This window comes from Myripristis murdjan, chromosome 9 (assembly GCF_902150065.1).
Source record: "Myripristis murdjan chromosome 9, fMyrMur1.1, whole genome shotgun sequence".
Lineage (NCBI taxonomy): Eukaryota > Metazoa > Chordata > Actinopteri > Holocentriformes > Holocentridae > Myripristis > Myripristis murdjan.
The window spans coordinates 34,819,445-34,841,773 of NC_043988.1; the positions used below are offsets into that span (position 1 = coordinate 34,819,445).

Below are 22,329 nucleotides of genomic sequence, written 5' to 3' on the forward strand. Positions count from 1 at the left end.
GTAGTAGTAGTAGTAGTGGTAGTGATGGTAGTAAATAATGTTCTGGATAAGCTGGATCAATTTATTTTATGCTTGATTTATTAATATCTTTACAACTAATATTGTTTTACTTCACTTATCTTGACGTTTTATTGATTTACTCACTACTTTTTAATTCCTCAATAATCATAATTATTAGTATTATTATTGTTGTTGTTGTTGTTGTTAATACACTACTTATTACTTGTAACTTCCCGCCTTCACACTTTCTCCAGGGAACCGACTTCATTTACTCATTTATTTGCTTGTTTCTGTAATTGTTTGTATTGATGCTGATGCACTCATACAAAGATCGTGTGGTGTCGTCCTGCTGTCTCACTCCCCGCCAGCAGAGGGCGCCGAAACTCCCGAGCGGCTCCGTCATCACTTCCGCTTTTAAAACAAAATGGGTGGCGCCAAAGCTTGACAACAAAGCGGCGGCTGCTGCTGCTGCTGCAACGGACAGCAAACAAACCTCAGCGGAGTTTAGTGAATTTAAGGAGATAAACTGCGCCGAAACGCGGAGAAGTTAAGTTGAATGAGATTTAAACCGAAGCGCCGGAAGTTTCCAGAACAGACGCGGACATGGCCTCGAAGACGGACCAACTGCTCATCGTCGTGTCGATCCTGGAAGGTGAGTTCGGCTCAAACCGGCGGATAAACGGCCGTGACAGCGACCTGTTGACCTGAACATTAAATTATACGCCTCACTGGCCCCGTGTGAGTGGGTTTCAGGACTTTGAGACACTCATAATGGCCGCAGACAGTAATTTATCTGTCGTTAAGTGAAGTGGCTAGCGGGGTTTAAACCAACTGACAGAGCCGTTAGAGCTGAGGCTAACCTAGCTTACTAACCCTAACCCTAACCCTAACCTAGCTTACCTTCATCCTTATTAACGGGATTAACCCGAGAGTCTCCGCTCACCTGTGGCAGAGAGCCCGGCGTTTGACCGTCTGAACAACACAGCCTGGAGGGCTTTAAATATCAGTGCAGGAAACTTTACTCACCTCCCACACCTGTGAGCATCCACAGTGCACCTTAAAGTAAGGTGACAGGTGGAGCGCACACTTTTCAACACCACAGAGGGAACCTCAGCACAAGAAAGAGTTGAGTTGAGTAACCCTATTTTACTGATATTTTGAGTTTGTCTCTAGATAGATATCTATTTTTTGCATTTTAAACCGCATTATTTTGTGGCATAGTTTCATTTCATTTTCTTATTTGCTCTAAAAGGGACAGTGTACAGCTCAAACATATACTGTATGTCACTATTTGATGCCATATCTTGCTTTGTTTTTTGTTGACACTACAATAAATTTTTTTGAAGAATAGTTTGATGTAGTTGGATTATTCAAGGTATTTCCTGTAGTTTTAGAGCTTATTTTGAGTTTCTAGTTCTTGTAAGGCTACTTTGATGGACTGTAGTGGAAATAGAACAGTGAGTAAAGAAATTAGGATTATTGCTTTTAATAGCATTATTTAAAACCTATGAACATGCTGAGGGCTCAGCACTTAATGGCAAATTTCAAAGGAGCATAAGAGAGTTCAGAGAGAGATGTACAATCGTGCCAGACAGCAATTACTCTCTGAAATTTTGCTGTTTACAATCTCAGGAAAAAAGATTGCCCTCAAGAAGAGGAAACTCTACATTTTCCTCCATGGCATATAGAAGAGAGCTTCCATTTTCCTGACTTGATAACATAAACATCATGTTGTCGAAATTTTATAGATGATATCCCTTGAGCGTTCCTTGAGTAGTGCACTTTACTTTGTCTGAGGACAAAGTAAAGTGCACTACAGAAGTAACAAAAAAGTTGGGGTTTCGTCCATTCTCTATCACTGCCGACTAGAAAAAGGAATTTAGACCAAAAATGATTTTGTCCCCTTGCTCCAGGCCTCCTGATGATGGTTATTTTAAGTAAAAAGGGCTTTTAGCTGGACAACCAAAAAAGGTGGGAATGTAATTAATTGTTATGTCTCCCCAAAATCCACCAAACAGTGTATCTGAACACTGTATGTGTTGTATGTGCTGCCGGCTCTTCATGCAGCTGTTTGGACCCCGGCATCATCACATTCAGCACAAATAGTCCAGTCATTTTATGAAAAAACCTAGGACAAATTGCAAGAGAACCAAACTCAGCTGATTTTGTATCCTCAGTTTGTCCTGAGTGAGGGGAAGAAAGTCCTAAGGAATCCCATTGGTGGAAAGTTTTGAAAATCATCTGTTTATGACCACATATTACCAAAAAACACTGTTTTTAACACACAGGGGAAAGGGGGTCAAAATTTTACTTTCAGATATCACTATAAAAATTCACAAGTTGATTACACACACAAAGACAAGAAAAAAAGTCAATTACAAGTTCTTTGAATTATTCTGTTTACACATGCATATCACACATTATCTGATTTGCTATGCGCTAATAAGGAATATGAGGAATAAATGCCAGAACAGATATTTAAACAGTGAGTTAAAAGGTTACTATATATATAGTAACCTTTTAATTCAACTGTTTATTATTCCACCATCTTACTTATAGTTAATCCTCCACCTTTCATTCATCCATTCATTCATTTTTTATTTATTCCATTCATGAAAATGCACAATAATGCACTATGAAATTAGTACAGAAAACTTCCCAACACATATATCAAATTTATGCTTTTCATGATTAGAAAGGAGCAGAGAGAATAAAGATAATTCTTATTTTTTTTGTCTGCCCCTTATTTGAACACCAGGGATTTTGCATGGTCTGTCATCTCCAGTCACCTACCCTTTGCTCATCATTTACCTATCATCAACTGCACCCTTGATTGCAACAACTTAAAGCAAAAATAACACATTGAATAAAAATTTACAGTCTCAAAACAAATAAAGATAAACATCCAGTTAAATTTCAGATGCCTATCAAATCTTATCTGAAAACGGTATGTGCTGTATTTGCTGTAATGCAAATCATGTATTGATCATCACATTCAGCACAAACCAACAAAAACATTTATAACTTGTCCATTAGGGATGGGTGATATAGACTTAAATAATATTGCAATATTCCATGGTAAATTGTGGTAATTATATCCAAGATATGAAAAAATGACAGTAACTACAGTGTTTCCCATAGAATGACACTTTAACGACACTGTTAACCACATTAGCCGAATCTCTTACTGTTAATTATTCCTCCATCTTACTTATAGTTAATCCTCCACCTTAATTTGGTGCTGTTTATTATCCTTTACCCTGCTCACCTTGCATGCTGACCCCCTCAGCCCAAAATACACAACTTGTGTCCTGAATTTTTTTTCACCTGTGATTCCGTTTTTACTACAGCCAGGTGTGCTGCCAGGTGAGTCTTGCTTGCTGTTAATGACAGATCAAAACAGTGGAAGAATAATGTGGTACTGAATGACACTTCCTTTGTCCAATAATCTGTCGTGGCGAGGCGTTTAAAGTGCAATTAAGGAGACGAAAGGTAAATAATGGTGCTAATGGGAAACCCTGAATGGGTTTAATTGTATTTGAGCAGGTGTTAATCTACCTGGGCGGTGTGGAAAACACTGAACTGATTGCCGCTCTGTTTGTTGTTGTGGTGGCAGAACGCTGGAGGCTGTGTGGTAGGGTGCAAATATATGCTGGTGTTATTATGAACAGTAAGATGTGGCACAGCCCTAATCTCTGCCCTAATAAAGAGGTTGCCTAGCAAGACATTACTGTGGCAGTCTGCTAGCACAGTCTGAGTTGAACATGACGTTGTAGCATCAAAAGTAGAGGTTGGACTGGTTCAACTCTGGCCTCATTGGATTCAGCAGAAAAAAGCTGAACATTTTTGGTTATAATTGCCACGGCTGTGACCTTACAAGAAAATCCTATAATTCTGTCAAGGTGAAAAAACCGGGACAGTTTGGCAGGGAATGTTGAAAACCGCCAGCTTGAAACCGGGACATCCCGTAGTAACCGTGACGTCTGGTCACCCTAACTTAAAGGTGGTGTGCGTACTATTTTGACATCAGCTATTACAACATTGGCTGGACTGTCTGCCCTGCATTTTATATTGTGAGCCACTGGGTTGGATTTCACTGCTGAGTTGCTTTAAGTCATTTACAGCACAAAACATGAAAAGAGCTGCCATTCTTTCTATGCAAATGAAGGCAATGCTTAAGAAACACTAATGTTCTGTAACTTATAATAACTTACAGTTTATTAATTTGACAGTTCTGTTTTTACCAGTTGACCAGCAGTTCAGCAGTTGTTTAAAACGGCACAGAACTTCAGATGATGTTTGGTTTCATGTCTAATCAGCAGTCATTTGGTTCCCTGCCAAAGCGTCTGCTGGAGTCAACAAACAAGCTGCAGCCAAAATCTCATTTTGTGAGCTGTTTCATTATCAGCATATGGATCAGCATATGGAGACTTATTTTGCCTCTACTGGGGGAAAGCCATTACAAGCTGCTTAATGTGTTCTGTGCACTAAAAGTGGAGTTTTAGTTTGTCTGATGCATACATTGAAAGTATTGAAAGGAGGTGATTGTCTTAAGATTTTGCAGTAGCCGGGTCTTCAAGTATCATGTCTCTATGTCAGTATAGTAAACATAAGTGTTATCTGTAGAGCTCCACTGATCAGCTGATTAATAAACAGACAGACAAAATTAACTGAATACTATATTGATAATTGATTTATAGTTTTAGTCACTTACCCTGTAAAGAACGATACAAAACAAAACTAACCATTTGCTCGTTAAAGCCTCACTGAGATAAGATTGTATTCCTCTTCTCTGTTAATGTCATTATGAAATTAAACTTTATTTTTCTTTTTACTTCTTTTTTGGCTGCTGGTCAGACTAAGGAAGACAGTTGAAGACACTGATCTGATCACTTCCCATCCGACTTTATTTTTGATAGTAGATTCATTTGAAAAAAGTTGATAGATAAAAAGATAATGAAAATAACCTCTGCTAAGGATGTGTGTGATCAACTGATGTCACCCACAAAGATTACAAACATCTTAGAAAAATATTCTTCATCCCTGTCAGGCTCTCTGCTGAGGAGCCTGCAGCTACACGGATCAAAATGTAAATGTTTCTCCGTCGTTCGCAGGGCGTCATTTCCCGAAGAGCCAGCGCCACAGTCTGGTGGTGGAGGCTCGCTTCGACGGCGAGCAGCTGGCGACGGACCCGGTGGATCACAGAGAGCAGCCTCAGTTCAGCACGGAGCTGGCCTGGGAGCTGGACCGCAGGACGCTGCACCAGCACAGGTGGGTCAGAGCCAGGTGACATCAGTGGTTTGAATCAAGTCACACTGATAGGTTATTTATGACAACAACATTGATATATTTAGTGATGTGTCGTTTGTGAAGCTTATGTCGCATCAACTCCAAGCTGAACTTGCACAGATTTGCAGGGATTTGTAATGATGAGACGGTGGATCCGACTGCAGAGAGACACTCATATCGTCAAAATGCATTTAGTTTGGGTTCTGTGTGGCTTTTTTTTTTTTTTTTTTAAACTCAGCAGTGTGAAAATGTGAAGCCTCACCCACAGCGAGGCGTCCTCCCAGCTTTACAAGGCAGTCAGAATCTGATCCAGGTCTACGTCACAGCCAGATAACCAGTAACAAACAAAGACTACTGTGCTGAACTTGAACTGGTCTAATGAATAGCGCAGGGGACATTGCCAGTGAGCAGAAGGAGGCGGTAATGTCTGAACAGCAGAAGCAGTAAAACTCTAGAGTCTACACTGCCTTCACGGGAAGTCAGACCTTGCAGTATCCGTCTTCCAAGCTGCAACAACATGACGTTCATGGTGTAATCTCAGGAAAAAAGATTGCCCTCAAGAAGAGGAAACCCTACATTTTCCTCCATGGCGTATAGAAGAGAGCATCAATTTTCCTGACTTGATAACATAAACATCATGTTGTCGAAATTTTATAGATGATATTATGACATCTGACGTCCCTTGAGCTCATTTGTTCTGCAGAAGATTCATCTATCTGAGGACAAAGTAAAGTGCATTACAGAAGTAACAAAAAAGTTGGGGTTTCGTCCATTCTCTATCCCTGCCGACTAGAAAAAGGAATTTAGACCAAAAATTAATTTGTCCCCTTGCTCCAGGCCTCCTGATGATGGTTATTTTAAGTAAAAAGGGCTTTTAGCTAGACAACCAAAAAAGGTGGGAGTGTAATTCAGTGTGCAGTAGGGCTGGGTGGTATCAGCAAAATCAAATATCACAATTTCTTTGACCAGATACCTTGATATCAATATTGTGTTGATATTGAAGGGATGATTGGTGGTGCTTTTATAAGGTATTAAGAGATGGAAGAGGTTTTTGCTAAACAATCACTGATAATGTGGACATGATGTCCAAGCAGGGAGAGACAAATGATAAAACAGCTACAATGGTGTAATAAGGTCAGAAAATTGCTCACTGCTGTGGCCAGCTAGATTTGGAAAGTTAGGTTCCTGCCGCTCACGCGTCCCGTTGTGTCCTTCAGGCTGCAGAGGACTCCCATCAAGCTTCAGTGTTTTGCTGTGGACTCTGTCAGTAAGAGCAGAGAGTGTGTGGGATACATCGTCCTGGACCTGAGGTCCGCACAGGAACTCAAACAGGTAAATCTCTTCTCCACTCACATACACTTACTGGCCGACACATGGGATGCAGTTTCTCCACCCTCCTGCACCATGAGCCGTGCTATTTCTAGGCATGGGTTCATGATTTTCAAATTTTAAAATAGTCGCACCTTTATGCAGCTATCATTTCCTCTTAAAAATCCCCTTGTTTTTACTGGAACGCAAGAGCTGTGATGTGAAATCATGTGAAATCATTTTGCACAGTGCTGTGACGTGGGCTTCATCAGTTTGATGTAAGTTAGTCAAAGCTTCCCATCAGCTGTGCCAAAGTAGTTGTGTGCGTGTGTGTGTGCGTGTGTGCGGTGGGTGTGTTTTGGGGTGTGGGAGGACACATAGTTTGCCATGATTTTCAAATAGCATTTTTGCCTGAAATTTCCATCCCTTATTATCTCCCATCGCTTGTGTTAGGCATACATTTATTTTTGCTGTGCCAAACAAAATGCAAATTAGCAGCTGTGTCTTCATGGATCTTAATATTCCAGTCCCAGTCAGAATAAATATACTTCATGTTACCGCCTCAATCAGAAGAGACCGGCCCGATCAGAAGGAATTTTCTGTCGTGTTGAGAGGGCTGCGGTAAACATTTGGTAATCCATTCAGTATCAGTGTCTAATAACCACGTAAACTCTTAATCTGATGGTTTCTCTCTGGTTGGAATAAATCTGTCCTTTCTGCTCATGTTTGGGATGGATCTGGAGAAATATTCATGGAGGGTTTAAAGAGTGGCATGGGAATTTTACAGGGTGGCAGAAAGACAGAAAGAAGGAAAGAAAGAAATCATCATGTCTTCTGATGGTCAAACAGCACAAATCGTGTGAGTCCAGAGCCTCCAGCTGCACTCAGCTGTGATTCTTCTAATTTGTTTGTGTAAAAGTCAAAGTGATCTCATTGTGGTTGCATCAGTGGTTCTCTTTCTATCACTGCTGAAATCCAGACAGAAAAATGAGAGGAGCGGGACCTGCCGCTGGCTCATCTTATGCCACGTTCACTTGCACGCCGATAAAGTCTTGTAAATTTCTGACCAGCAACATTCATTTTTTTCTATCAGATTTCACAAACTGGGGTGGCAGCTGCCAACACATGCCACCCTGGTAGATCCACCCCTGATAGACAAAAGATTGTTCTGTGTGTGTGTGTGTGTGTGTGTGTGTTTGCAGGAGCCTCGCTGGTACCCGCTTCTGAGCAGTAAATACACCAAGCAGCGTCCGGCCCTCCTGCTCGGCCTGGTGCTGGAGAGCGACTCCAAGCCGTCCGAGCCGTCTCCTGATAGGTTCAGAGCCAAGAAAGCCCCGCCCCGCCAAGGTCAGCTCTTCAGTCCCTTGTAGCTTCAACTCATGGAAACAAAAGATTCTTCACCTGCTTGTAAAATATCCAGCTAATGAATGTTCTGTCTTTTTCACAAAAGGTAGTGCTATATTTATCGTTTTTTTCTTTTGTAGAATTCCTTTTACCTCAGTTTTTCAAATATATAACCAAAAGGAGAATCAGAAACTTTTCTTGCATAGGTTAGATAGAAACACCTGCTGTCTTCCTCCCAATCTCCTGTTTCTTGGCTTTGTTTCTGTAGCTCTCACATGGATTGCACAGATAAATGTAGACGTCCTGTCTTTGAACTTAAGCTTAGTAACAGTTACCCTGTATTGATTTAAATATTGAATCTGTTGTAGCTTTGTTTTTTGTCTTTACACACTTTATGTAATCAACTGAAGTCATGCTTCATTTCTAGTATGTAGAATTTTTATATAATATTTACAATACTAGATATTTAATCAATAATCTGTATTTTAGCACAAGAATTAAAAAAAAAAGATCTTAAAATAGTTTCCTTAAGCTGATGATACACGTTGCCTACTTTTATTTAATCACAGAGTCTTACATTACTTTTTATTATTATTTTCTATAATTATTTCCTTTTATTTTCACAATATGAAAATGAACTTTCAGAGACTTAAGACTCCAGTTTTCCATAACCAGAATAAAGTCCTCCACATGAGTTTTCCTAAAAGCAGCAGCACTGTTGGGTTTTCAGGACTTTTTTAAACCAAAACGCTCCCTCCTCCTCCTCCGCCGGGGAAAATAGTCCCTGGGGAAACGTTTTGCTTTCCACAGCCATTTGTCAGCTGTGTGGTTTCTGAATGTTGAGGCAGAAGCAGAACATTATAAGGCGGCTGTTTCAACAAAAAAAAAAAAAAAAAAAAACACATTTTAGTTATATGTTGTGAAGTCTGCAGCTCTTCCAGATGGTTTGTTGACACATTTGAGGCTGGTTGGAGGCTGACTAACACTTTGGTTGCTGGTTTTCTTGTCAGCTTTCTGTCCGTTCTGCTCCGGTAAGCTTTGTGGTGGTGAGGTGATGTACAAACACTCTGTAGCTGTGGATTATAGAGAAACAGACTGTATGGGTTGTGACTATTAAAAAAAAAAAAAAAATCTGCCAGACACATCAGCTGATGGTTTTTCTTAGTCTGCCAGTCACTTTACTCTTTAATGAGCAAAATGTGACTTAAAAAATATATATCCTCTTCACATGTGACTAATATTACATGGGGACATCCAGTGATTTGTAATATTGCACAGATTGTCTGTAATTTTAATTCCATATCAAAGTCTGCCGTGTCTGCAAGTTGGAAAGTTAACAAAAATTCAGTAGCATGTTGTGGCATAACCACGACTCTCTCTGATAATATTAATTTAGTGTAAGTTAAGCTCTGATAATGACAACCATGACAAGTACAATTTCTTTTCCTTTTCTTTCCTATCTTCGCAACATATTCTTGAAGATTTCCATCTTCCAGAGTTTTCAAATGTCATACATTGAAGTGCCCACGTGATTTTGATCTTGTGAGAATGGCGGTTTAGAAGAACAGGACCTCCACATGACGGTCGACTCCATGTTCAAGTGTCTGGCTCACTAACAGCCACAGCTGAAGTCCCTCAGTTTGAGTCCAGTGTTAATCTCTCTGGAACAAACACAGCTCATACGTGAGGCTGCTCACATGTTGTTGTGTTGTACGGTGAAAGCCCTGTGTGTTAGGCTATATGTTTAAGAAGTTTTTCCCACCTGAGTTGCCATAGTACCACTGTTTGTTAAATCCAGTTTCCCTGGTGGCCTAGTTCATACATTGAACCTGTGCTGTATTATTTCTGTGGTTTCTTTAGCTTTGGTGCTGGTGGTTATTGTCATCCCAGATTCAGCTGCAGGTTCAGTTGTTTCAGCAGGGATCTCATTGGTAGGGGTGGGGTGAGGGGTAATTTGAATCAGTAAAAGGTCATGATTCTTCTTCTCACAACAATGCAAAAAATCTGTCTCACCTTCATGAAGGGGTAAAAGTTGGAGTCCTGCAGTCGCTGAGCAAAGCCAGCAGGGTTGCACATAGATTGTATAGAAAATAACAAATAAAAAAATAGCGCCACTTAGAACTTATGGTCATATTTTCCCTACTTCCTTGATAGGAGTAAAGAGAAGTGGAACTGAATTAATTGATTTAAGTATTTTTTGAATTATGGCAAGTGTTTCTGAAATTTTGGCCCTCATGACTGTAAACACACAAGGGCTGCAAACTCCTCCTCTCTGTTCTGCCCTGTTTCTCCTCTGTTGTCTTGTAATCTCATCCTTCGTCCGTCTCTCTGCCTCCAGGCTCTCCGGCGCTGGCCGAGCTGCTTCCAGAGAAGCTGGAGGCGGTGCTGGTCCAGGATCAGGGTTACCATCAGGTCGGACCTCCTGATCACTGCACCGACATGTTCATCCTGTCTGTCACTGTGGCGTTTGCCACCAAACTGGAGCAGGTGAGAGAAACACTACAACCCTCATCTAAAACACCTGAAGACCAACTTTCAGCAGTCCTGCAGCAGAAAGACCAGAGTGCACTGCTCGGCTTCATGTCTTAAACTTCCTCACTGTAAAGTCAGGCTGGGCGGTATAACGATAACTTCATGTAGGACCAGAAATCATCTGATTGTTGTTTTAATATGGTGATATCCAGATATGTCATAAATGTTGTCTTTTCTTACTTTTTAAGGCTGTTAAAATAAAATAAAAAAACAGCCAACAGAAACAGTACGGTTAGAAGAATGTCAGCTCTTTCTTGTTGTTTCTCTGCAGTTGGTCCCCACCACCGTGAAGCTGTCTGCCGAGGGGTCAGACTTCTTCTTCTACTACTCTTTACTGGGGAACGACATCACCAGCGAGCCTTTCCACAACCTGCTGAGCCCCGCCTTCGAGCCGGAGCGCGCCTCTGTACGCATCCGCAGCAGCAAGCAGATCCTCCAGACCTTCCTGTCACAGCAGCCCAGTTTACAGGTGAGTCTTCGATTTAAGTGTTAAGTTAAAATGTGATCTGCACTTGGAAATGCTGTTTGATTTAAAGTGGGCAAGAGTTAAGTTATATCGCAAAGGAAAAATGTGTAAAATAATCTGCTTATGCATATCTCCCTCAACGACATTTCGTTGCCAAAATCTCATTGCTGTGTTTTTTTGTGCAATGACAATAAAAGAAGTCTAAGTCTAAGTCTAAGTCTCTGTTTGGATCATCTTTTCAAATCATTGTTCATAGTTAATAAATTCTTATCATATCACTACCACTGGTTAAAAAAAAAAGGATATGAACCATAGAAATAGAACTGGAGTAGATCAGACATCCCCATTCAAATCAATGTAAACTGACTGTCTTGCAGCAAGTCGCAGACTCTCTTAGACGAGGTTTTGCAGCAATGACCAAATGAGCAGTGGATCTGTTCGAAGCAAGGAGAGACAAAATTCAAATGCCTATGGTTTTTGGTTTTGGTTTATTATGGGCCAAAAAAAATCAGACAAAAAGTGTGCTTACACTGTGTTCACTGGAAAGCAGAAATCACGGTATCATTTTGACAAGAACAAAATTTCGATGCTCAGGTAAAACACACCCTGTCCAGTTCAGTCTGTTGAAATGAATGAAACTATCAGGTGGTCACCTGCTTTTGTAAGTTACATGAACTCGTCTTTGCCCCCAGCTCAGTCTGATAGTAAGTCAGTGGTAGTAAATCACATATAGAGCATGAATGGTGCTGTATTTTGACAAGAACAACATTTCGACAATATGACATTTGTTGTCAGCTCACAAATATGAATGCTCTCTTCCTTGGTATACACCCGTAAAGGAAATGTGTGCTTTCTTTACGAGATTATTAATTTCTTTTGATTTTATTCGTGAACCATGTGATATCACAGGCCAGGAATTTTTAAGACAGATTTTTTTTTTAAGGTTCGACTCCCATGAAAGCAGCAGCCTCACACCATGGAAAAAACTAGATATTGCTTGTCAGAGTAAACACAGACAAAAGTAAAGCAGTTGTTAGATGGACAGAGATGGAGGAGTTTTGCGTTTTTAAAAAGGGCATTTCTAGTACGATGCTGGATTGTTTAAGGCTAGCAAGAGTAAATTTCGCTTGTTTCTTCCATTTACATAATGTGATTTCTTATAATTTAAATGAGAGTGGTAAGATTATGATTATAGCCCCAGGCTACGTGATGAACATCAACAAGAGACAGACAAAAAGAAAAGTTCTCAAACTAGTGAGTGTGACACTTTACGGCCCCACTGCCGTGCGCTGTCACCATGACAACCATCAACAATCATCGTTTCCCTCTGCAGCTCACAGTTCAGTCATTCTGCTCCAGTTCAGTTTCTGTGGCAGGAGCCCTGCTAGAACTGTCTGTCTGACCCTCCTCCCGCTCACCTGTCGGCGCTCCTCAGGTGCACCTCTGCTGTGGAAATCGCTCTCTTGGAAGTACAGATGTTTCCTTGTCGGCTCTGTGTGCGGGCTGCCTCGAGCTGGAGAGCAAGGCAGCGACAGTGGAGGGAGCGTTTGTACTCCAACCTCCCAGACGAGTCAAACAGAAGCTGCCGGCTCTGCCTGCCGACCTGCAGCCCACACTGGGCGTGTCTGTCAGCCTGAGGAGGGAGGACGCTCAGGTACACACACACACACACACACACACAAACACACACACACACACACACACACACACACAGTATCACTGAAGGAAAAATCTACCTTGGATCCTCTCCCACTCTATAGATGAAGTACTTTAATTTACTTCTTAGGTGAATCCACTTTCCCTCATCCTGACCTGAGACTGTTGCCTCTCAATACTCAAACCGCTTTTTCAGGACTGAGCACCAAACTTACATATTTTTATGGCACCGACTGAATTCAGTACCACCAAGTAACAAAAAATGCCACAGTGCCGTAATTTGGTAGTGAATCTCAATGTCAAGATCAAAGTTCTGACAAAACTGAACCGAGTCCAGGTTGGGCTACGTGAGAATACCCTCGACCTAACTCTCCTTCTTCTGCAGTTACTGATTACCCAGCATGCCTTTTGACAACCTCCGGATAGGTTATAATATGTAGATGGAGAGAGTGGTTGTGATAACATCATAAGAGCAAGAGAGTGAGAGTTTTTCTAATCAAGAAAAAGCAGAAGTAGCTCATCTAACTCTGCAGTTAGGTTGGTTTTGACCGACTGTATCATCTTGTCTCCTCCTCCAGCTGTCAGGGAACAACGAAGGAGCAGTCGGACCTGAGATCTCCTCTCTTGGTCCATCCCTGCTCCCTCCCTCAGCTCCTCCTGCAGGACAGAGGCCTCGCACCCCGTCTCCGGTCCCACAGCCCCCTAACGCTCCCTCCTCCTCTGCTCCTGCGCCTCCTGCTGGGCTTCAGCCTCCTCCTCCTCTTCCTCCTGCTTCCTCCCACACAGAGAGCGACGCAGAGAGTCTGCAGGAGGAGCAGCAGCGAGGCAGAGAATCGGCCAGACCGGCAGGTAAGACTGCAGACACAACAGGTGGTTTTCAGGCTGTGCACAACAGCGATTTAGTGGGTCAGCAGCAGATCATAAAACTCGTGGATCGGATCGGATCACAGCTTTGAGTTGTGGCTCACATCATTTTTTGGATATGGATAAAAAAGAGGAGACAACCTTAGACGTGTATTGTATGTTTTTCATTGTTTTCATTTGTAGGCTTATCTCAGCCAGGCTGGTTTATGTTTTATGTTTTTTTTTTTTTTTTGAACAAGTGAACCTACCAAAGTGCAACCATTTGGCATTTTTGGGTACAAATGATTTCAGTGTCAAATCATATCAACAAATGTCTTTTTCATAGCTCTTTCTCTTTTATGTGACTGTGTGTCATGCCCAACACAGAGTCACCCAGTGCAACTCAGGTGTCTTTTCTAGTCTCCAAGCGGCTCAGTTGACATTTTCACGTTGTGGAAACAGCAACGTGTCTTGTGTCCATCTGAGCTCCATGGCCGTGTTGCTCTTAAAATGAGCTGAGCTCAGCTGCAGTGTTGCTGCGTTGCTGTCTTGAGGCTGAAAGTGACTGAGCAACAAACAGCAGCTCTGAAGTCAGTGCTGCAGGTTTCTCTGCTATTTTAAGAGGCCCAAACATACAAACAATGTGAAAGATTATAGTGGACATCACTGGTTGTAGGTGGTCCTCCCATTTCAAGCAGCTGTTTTCGGTATTCAGACAACTTTTTTCCCCTTCTCCTGACAACATTGTACCGCTGTCAGCATTTTGCGGTCGTCCTGGTGATGCCAGAAGTCAAAGACACGTTCACCACCACGGTGACAATCCTGCTGTCGCCGTAGATGATCTGCTTGTGCGCTTTCACTTCATGCACGAGCAGATCCGTCTCCTCTGCAGAGAAGCCTTCCTTCTTACCTGGAAAATCCCCCATTATAATAGTAATCCACCAAGGTGTGACACACCTGGCTTTTAAAGGGGATGGGAGACGGCGCTCTGATTGGCTTACTGCATGTTACGCCCAAAACACAGCCATGAGTAATGAGGAGACTCAGTACAACCCCTTCTGAACCAGGTGCCTGGAGCAACCAGCCTTTGTTCCACCGTTAAAACAGCGAAAGTGGACTTGGACATGCCCTGAATGCACTTGTGCCACGTCTGCAGAACGTGCGCTTCAATCCTCATGTAAGCTTGTAATAGTAATGAGAGCAGCAGTGCAGGAAGTCAACCTGTCGGGGCCCATGTCGCAATAGCCAGTCACTGTTTTTAGTACAGTACCTCTTACATATTGCACATATGTATATGGTGTGTGTGTTTCCTCCTGTCCCGTCCAGCTGCAGGGAGTGATCCTGCCGTGCAGCCGCAGGGCCGGTCGGAGGCAGCGGCTTCCTCTGTCAGTGTTTCTGCTCCAAAGGTTTCCATCCCCGCCTCAACTCATCACTTCTGCTTCTCCCTGGACCTGCGCAGCCTGGGAAGCCTCAGCCTGACACACCCTGTCGCCGCCACGCTCAGGTAAAACACACCCTGTCCAGTTCAGTCTGTTGAAATGAATGAAACTATCAGGCTGTCACCTCACAGCGGAACGCACAGCGGCAGTTTCGAGCGAAAAACAAAGCTTAAAAAAAAAAAATGATTACATCGATTACTAAATTAGTTGCCGACTATTTTGATTGTTGACGTCGTCGCGATTAATCGATTAATCGTGGCAGCCCTAATGCAGTTCTACAGTGCATTACATTAAACAGAGACTGGGGCATCAGTATAAAGGATGAGCTGATATGGCAAATGAATCTGTAGGAAGAAAAGAAAGACAGTTTTTTCTTTAGCTTTATAGTTTTAGATTCACCTTATCTCTATATTGTATATTTTAGTTAGAGAAGGGACAAAGATGGAAACACACAAAAAATGGCTCAACACCGTCAGCCAGTGGGACAGGGGCACGCAACACTGTGGGGGAAAAGCAAGTTTTTGTTTGTTTTCCTTCACTGCCTCCTTCTCTTTTCCTTCTCTCCTTCCCTAATGCTTTTTGAGCAGTGCGCCTCCTTTACACTCCATCATAGTGTATAATATATAAGTATAATACATAATATCCTGTTAGTAGATGCTGCTAAGGGGTGTGTGTGTGTGTGTGTGTGTGTGTGTGTGTGTGTGTGTGTGTGTGTGTTTCAGGTATTCGTACCACTTCTTCGGCAGCGCGGCTCCCATCATGACGAACCCTCCCGTGGAGCTGCAGAGGAACATGCAGGTGTTTCTGCCTCAGTCCTACTGCGCCTTCCACTTCGCCGCCCTGCCGCAGCAACTGCAGGATACGTTCCACAGGTACACACTCACACACTCACACACTCACACACACTCACACTCACACACACACACACTCACACACACACACACACACAGAGGAAGGCTTCTAATTTTACATGCCTATGCACCTGATTTGATAAACATCAGTACAGTGTATGTAGACATATTGGTATTGTGATTGTGACTTGCACCAATATGGAATTTCAGGACTGATTTGATAATGAAAAATCAAATATCATCTGGTTGATGTTGCAGATACTGATACAGTAATTAATAACATTCCTCTTATTGCATCTGCAATTATGTGAATAAGCCAATAAAGGCTAACTTCTCAAATCAAACACTGAAATTTTCACACTCTCAATCTTTTGCGTACAAAATAATCTGACATTCTGCTTCAAACTTTTCTCTCTTAAAGTGCTAACAGGCAGCGATGAAGTTCACCCTGTCACATTAAATATGATCCAACATGTAGGTGTGGTGTGCTGTTTCCCTGGAAAAGACTGACAGCTAATGTCAAAGGTCTACAGTAGAACTGCAGCCTTTGAGAACAGGCTTCACATTATTGGATGTAACTGGGGGCCTAACGGTTCAGTAAACCCACAGTTCGGTTTGTATTACAGTTTTTGGGTCAGATTTCAGTTTCAGTTTGTTTTGTACATTAGGGAGGAAACAGGAACACACAGGAACAGTGTGGGGGAAAAAAAATCTCAAACAGGAAAACACAAATAGTAAAAGACAAAGAAGATGAGGGTAATGGAGCAGTAACGACAGCAGCCATCAGATGTGGTATCTTAGCAACAGCAGGACGCCTGCCGCCTCGGTTTTCCATCCTGAACCAGAGGAACCTCGTGTTGAAACGCCGCCGTCAGCGGCCTGGGTTTGGGACACAGCCGATGTTGACCTCAGTGTGTGCAGTGCTGCTTTTGGCCAGCAGAGGGCGCAGCTAAACCTCTGTCTCTATCAAACTGAACACATGAATGATGGAAGGTGGGACTTTTAGGACTCTCCAGTCAAGTTGGGGTGTTGCTTTGTTAAGGTGGCCTGCTTTGTGTTTAGTGTGATGTGATGTGTGATGGGATGTGATGGGATGTGATGGGATGTGATGTTATGTGATGGGATGGGATGTGATGTGATGTGTGATGGGATGTGATATGTGATGTGATGTGATGTGTGATGGGATGTGATGTGATGTGATGTGATGTGATGTGATGTGATGGGATGTGATGTGTGATGGGATGGGATGTGATGTGTGATGGGATGGGATGTGATGTGATGGGATGGGATGTGATGTGATATGTGATATGTGATGGGATGGGATGGGATGTGTGCTGCAGGGTGCCTCTGGTGGTGGAGATGTGGCACAGAGACTCCAACAGCAGAGACCAGCTGGTGGGAACAGCCTCCATCCAGCTGTCTGACCTGCTGAGAGCCGACAAGACCAGGTCCCTGGGGTCGGCTGGAGAGCTGGGCTGGAGACAGACTCACCAGGACAGGATACCTGTGCTCACAACACACAGGTAGAACTGAAACGCTAAACTCAGCTCAGCCAAACACACAGGCGTCCTGGAACAGTGACCAAGTCCAGTTTCTGTACAGAAAGAACCTGATCAGGCCCTTCAGGATTTCACAGTCACACACACATGATAACATGGCTGACATTTACCTGAACTCACCAGTAATGTGTGTGTGTGTGTGTGTGTGTGTGTGTGTGTGTGTGTGTGTGTGTGTGTGTGTGTGTGTGTCCGTCCCAGTGAGAAGGTGGCAGAGCTGTACTGTGTAATGACACTAGAGGACCTGGGATTGGTTAAAGCCAAAGAGATCATCGTCTCTGACTCTTCACAGGTGAGGCGTGTGTGTGCGTGCATGTGTGTGTGCATGTGTGCGTGCATGTGTGCGTGCATGTGTGTGTGCATGTGTGTGTGCATGTGTGTAAGACTCTTCTTTGCTCCTGGAAGTCTCCAGCTGTCCCAGGCTTTTACTTAAAGTTTAACGTGGATTTACTCCTGTTATGGAGCAGAGCGGCCACCCGGCTCCGGGACATGGAGCGTCCCCTGTCCCCCCGGCCTCCAGACCCCGGCCCCCACCCTGCCTCCCGCCCCGCTGCCCTCCGCCCCGTCCAGAGACACCCTGGAGTATCGCACCGCCCTGGAGCTGGAGCTGTGGAAGGAGGAGCAGGAAGATCTATTCGACAACCAGGTGAGGAGCGGCAGCTATAAGAGCCGTGGTTCTCAAATGTGGGTACGCGTACCTCTTGGGGTACGTTGGAGTACTGCAGGGGGTACGTGAGCTGTTTTTTTTTTTTTGTTTTTTTTTAAGTTAATTTAAAAAATATGAGTCATTCATAATTCCTAAAATAATTCGCCTTTGCTAGGATAAGTTCAACTGACAAACCTTGTTCACTCTGAGCCGGAAGACAATACAGAAATAAACAAATCCAGAAAGTGGATCAGTGGTTGAAGTGTAGCAGCGATACAGCTGGAAACAAGGAGGAAGAAGAGAAGAAGAAGCGGGAACAGAAACAACCAGATCTGCTCAGTATCAGGTTGTTGGTTCACACTGACCTTCTGACCACAGGAGGCTCAACTGGTCTGGACGACCTGGACTGAAAAAATATTTCAAAGGGGGAACATTATTGAAAAAATGTTGAGAACCACTCTGATAGAGTAACCAAACATACACACACACATACACACACACATACACAACGCATGACCTTAAAAAGAAAATGAAACACAACACCTGCAGGGCTTCATGTTTTGACTGAATTCAGTAACAATGGGCCTCGTTCACCAACCACCGTTAAGAGGAAATTTAATTTAATCTATGCACACTCGTACACACATTTGAGTTCTGACATATTTGTTCTGACATATTTCAAAAGTTGTGCAAAATCATTGGTAGTTGTGTTTTCTTCAGTTCTACAGTTTAAAATATCCTATAATAATCCTATCATATAATTATCCCATAGTAAAATGGTCAAGGATTTAAATTACAATAAGGTTTATATCATTTATAATCATTTTCAAATAATTATTTTCGTTATTTTACAAAGCTTTATGGTCACTTTACTTTCCACTACAGATGCATACTAAATGTGACGGCTGGTTTGCTGTTCTCTTTCTGTAGCAGGAGGTTCTTCAGACGTTCCTTCGTGCATTGATCAGGTTCTGTATGGGATTTCTGTGCGCACCCTTTGCTATGCTAGGAGCAACTGGCACACACTCACACTTTACAGTGTGAACAATTCCACAATTTAAAAACACATCATGAATCTGATAAAGACTTGTCTTAGGGACTTTCTTAAGAAAAAAAAAAAAGAAAAATTGAATGAGGCCCAGTGTGTGATCTCTTGTTCTGTCAGCTGAGGAAGAAGGAGCAGAGCCACATGCAGGCGCTGGCAGAGGAGTGGAGCAGGAGAGACCGAGAGAGAGAAGCTCTGGTGAAGAAAAAGGTGAGGAGTCGACACCCACATTATTACAGTTTTGCTGTTTTTCATCTGTTTTTATTTTTATTTAGTTTAGTTTTTTTGTGGTCAGTTACAATTTAGTTTTATTCATTTTGAAAGCAGGTTTGCGAGTTTAGTTGGGTGAATTATATTCTCCCAACTAAACTCGCATCACTTTGGCATTTAAATATGGTGTCCTTATTTGGTCTTTCTCTCTTTCTCTCTCTCCCCCTCTCGCGTCTCCCCTGTCTGTCTGTCTTTCTGTCTGTCTGTCTGTCTGTCTGTCTCTCTGTCAGGAGGCGGAGTACAGTCTGTTGGAGGAGCAGCTGCAGAAAACCTTGTCTGATCTGGAGAAGAGAGAGAAGCAGCTGGCTCAGGCAGAGATGGAGGTGACTGCTGAAATGTTAACAAACTGTGCGGTCAAGCTTTTGGTTTAGTGACCCATTAAAATGTGCATTAATGAGATGGATTAGATGACAAAATTAGCCAAAAAATGATTTTAATATTTCAGTTTCCTGTGTACCTGAAACAGAATGTATGTACACGCTGCATGCACTCAGTCAGTTCAGTCACATTTAAACGAATTGTGTTGAAAACCGTCAGATTGGATTTGAGTCAGAACACAAAACTGTACGGTATCTGTTCTCTGACCATCAGCCAATCAAATCAAAGAAAACTAATAGCTGTGTATCAAACAGGCTCCTGATTGGCTGCCTGTCTTGCTGATCTGCATAAAGCATTTCTCAGATCTGCATTTCTCTGGTGCCTGGTTAGTTTATGAGCTGACGCTTTATTTCACATTATTCCATCAGCTGATGTTTGGTGCCAAAAAGAAAAATATGAAGATAAAAAATGTTTTAAATTCAACCTCAAAAGTTTTTTTTACTGAATAATTCACACAAGCTGAAAACAGGACAGGCGACATTTACTTTTGACATTTACTTTACTTTTGAATTGGTTCTCTTGTTGTTATTTATTGTGTTGTCCGATGGGTGAGCCACGTCAAGAAGAATTTCTGTTACATCACAACAGACAGTAAAGCTTCTTGAATCTTGAATCTTGAATTTTGGATGTAGGATGTTGGACATGCTGTGTGTGTGTGTGTGTTTCAGACGGCGAGGCTGCAGAAGGAGCTGCGGCTCGGACACGAGCTGACGCAGAAGGAGCTGCAGGAGAGCAGCAGGAGGCTGCAGCTGGACTGTGACCACCGGGTGGCGCTGGAGAGAGATAAAGTCCAACTGATGGAGGAGGAGAGAGCCAGGCTGCTGCAGCAGGTAGACATGTACACAGAGAGAGAGAGAGAAAGAGAGAGACAGAGAGAGAGTGTCCTGCTGAAGCAAAAATCTTTTTTTTTTTCCAAAGTGCTTTATTGGCAATACAAATGGGCATTTGTATTGCCAAAGCAGATGTCACATATCTGACAAGAAACCAGTGCATTCATATCAGGAATCACTGCACATACCAAAAAAAAAAAAAAAAAAAAAAGATAAACTAATGATTACGATGTATGTGATGTTGCATGTAATCACAAACATGCAGACATGCCGGACAAAGAATCAGTACCTAGACCACACATATGCGCATCCATATACACTGGCACATACAAGCAGTCACTTCATATACCAACATCATAGCTAGTATTATAATCTAAAAGTTCACATTCCTGTTACTGTGCTGATATTTTCCTTGTGTGTGATGTAAAATGTAGAGGCAGCAGAAGTTACTCAGTTAGTTTTTAGAAAAGAGAACAGCGCTTCATGTTGATCTTTTCCATTTTGATTCTGAAAGGACGAGAGCACAGAGTTCAAACTAGATTCTCTGAAGCAGAAAAATGAGCAGTGGCAGCATAAAGGTGACAAACAAAGTGATGTCAGATTCCTCTCCTCCTCTCTACTGACTGGACTGACTGAAACACAGTCTCACTCAGTGTTTGTCACTTTCTGAGGTTAGATCTGCTCTCTGGAATGGACTTTACAATGAAGTCCAGTTACAAAACTGCAGCAGAAACTCACTGAAGGAAAAGGACAATTACTTACTTTTACAAAGTACAAGTTCGGGCTGAACGATATACCGTTATCAAATTGTTATCTACATATGAACATGTGAGATATTAATATCTCAAAAGGCAAAGACATTGACAATATCAAATTTTAGGGTTAGGGTTTAGCCTGAGACACTGATTGGTCTGTTCTGATCGATAAAGTACTTTGTGAAGTAACTGCAATCTCTACGTCCAGTTGGTGCTGTTATGCCGTTTTTTTGAAGAATGCTTAATTTTCACTGTTTCTACTCTTAAAATATTGTTGAAGGGTTGTGTTGAAGCAGAGGTTACAGCAAAATGTTTGATTTTCGTTTTTAAAGTTTATTTTAATGCAGCCTATGGGGAAAAAGAAAGAAAGCAAGAAAGAAAGAAAAGGGAAAAAAATCACCAAGACTGGAGTTATAAGTCATAAACATAAAATTACAGCTGATAACTTGTGAACATCTTCTGTCTAGTTTTACATTTTATAGTCTTCAAATAACATTTTCTCCTCTACTTCTGTTTGCTTCCTCCCTGCATTTGTCTGACTCTCTTCTATTCTGTTCTGCTGTTTTGTTCTATCTTATCCTGCTCTCTTTTTCTCTCTTCTCTCCACATCTTTTCTTCAAATGAACTTTATCGCTATATCTTTTCTTCTCTCCTCTTTTCCTTTCCTCTCATCTGTTCTGTTCTCTTTTCTTTTCTCCTCTTGTCTCTTCTTCTCTCTCCTCTCCTCTCCTTTCCTCTCCTCGTCTCTGCAGATTGCAGACGGTGAGTTGAAGTATAAGCAGCTTGAAAAAGAGTTCCAGCTGTTTAGGGAGCAGCAGAACATCAGACCTGAGATCAGACTGCAGTCAGAGATCAACCTGCTCAGCCTGGAGAAGGTAAGGAGCCCGACTCACCGTTACTCACATATCAGAACAGATCAGATCTCAGAGCGGATCAGATCTCAGAGCTGATCAGATCTCAGAGCTGATCAGATCTCAGAGCTGATCAGGTCTCAGAGCTGATCAGATCTCAGAGCTGGTCAGATCTCAGAGCTGGTCAGATCTCAGAGCGGATCAGATCTCAGAGCGGATCAGATCTCAGAGCGGATCAGATCTCAGAGCTGATCAGATCTCAGAGCTGGT

The 22,329-nt window shown here is 42.4% G+C and overlaps 1 protein-coding gene across 1 annotated transcript in view; it reads left to right on the forward strand.

Moving 5' to 3' along the window:
* The first annotated feature begins 417 nt into the window (after nt 1-417).
* cep120 (centrosomal protein 120) overlaps nt 418-22,329 on the forward strand; it is a 41,131-nt gene continuing 19,219 nt past the window's right edge. Inside the window, exons 1-17 of the mRNA XM_030060705.1 lie at nt 418-652; nt 5,115-5,271; nt 6,507-6,621; nt 7,800-7,944; nt 10,280-10,428; nt 10,745-10,942; nt 12,375-12,593; nt 13,174-13,444; nt 14,765-14,942; nt 15,600-15,749; nt 17,069-17,251; nt 17,486-17,577; nt 17,743-17,930; nt 19,096-19,185; nt 19,476-19,568; nt 20,292-20,453; nt 21,961-22,083. Of these exons, the coding sequence (XP_029916565.1) occupies nt 604-652; nt 5,115-5,271; nt 6,507-6,621; nt 7,800-7,944; nt 10,280-10,428; nt 10,745-10,942; nt 12,375-12,593; nt 13,174-13,444; nt 14,765-14,942; nt 15,600-15,749; nt 17,069-17,251; nt 17,486-17,577; nt 17,743-17,930; nt 19,096-19,185; nt 19,476-19,568; nt 20,292-20,453; nt 21,961-22,083 (2,562 nt within the window). The 5' untranslated portion in view covers nt 418-603. The remainder of the gene's footprint in view (nt 653-5,114; nt 5,272-6,506; nt 6,622-7,799; nt 7,945-10,279; nt 10,429-10,744; nt 10,943-12,374; nt 12,594-13,173; nt 13,445-14,764; nt 14,943-15,599; nt 15,750-17,068; nt 17,252-17,485; nt 17,578-17,742; nt 17,931-19,095; nt 19,186-19,475; nt 19,569-20,291; nt 20,454-21,960; nt 22,084-22,329) is intronic.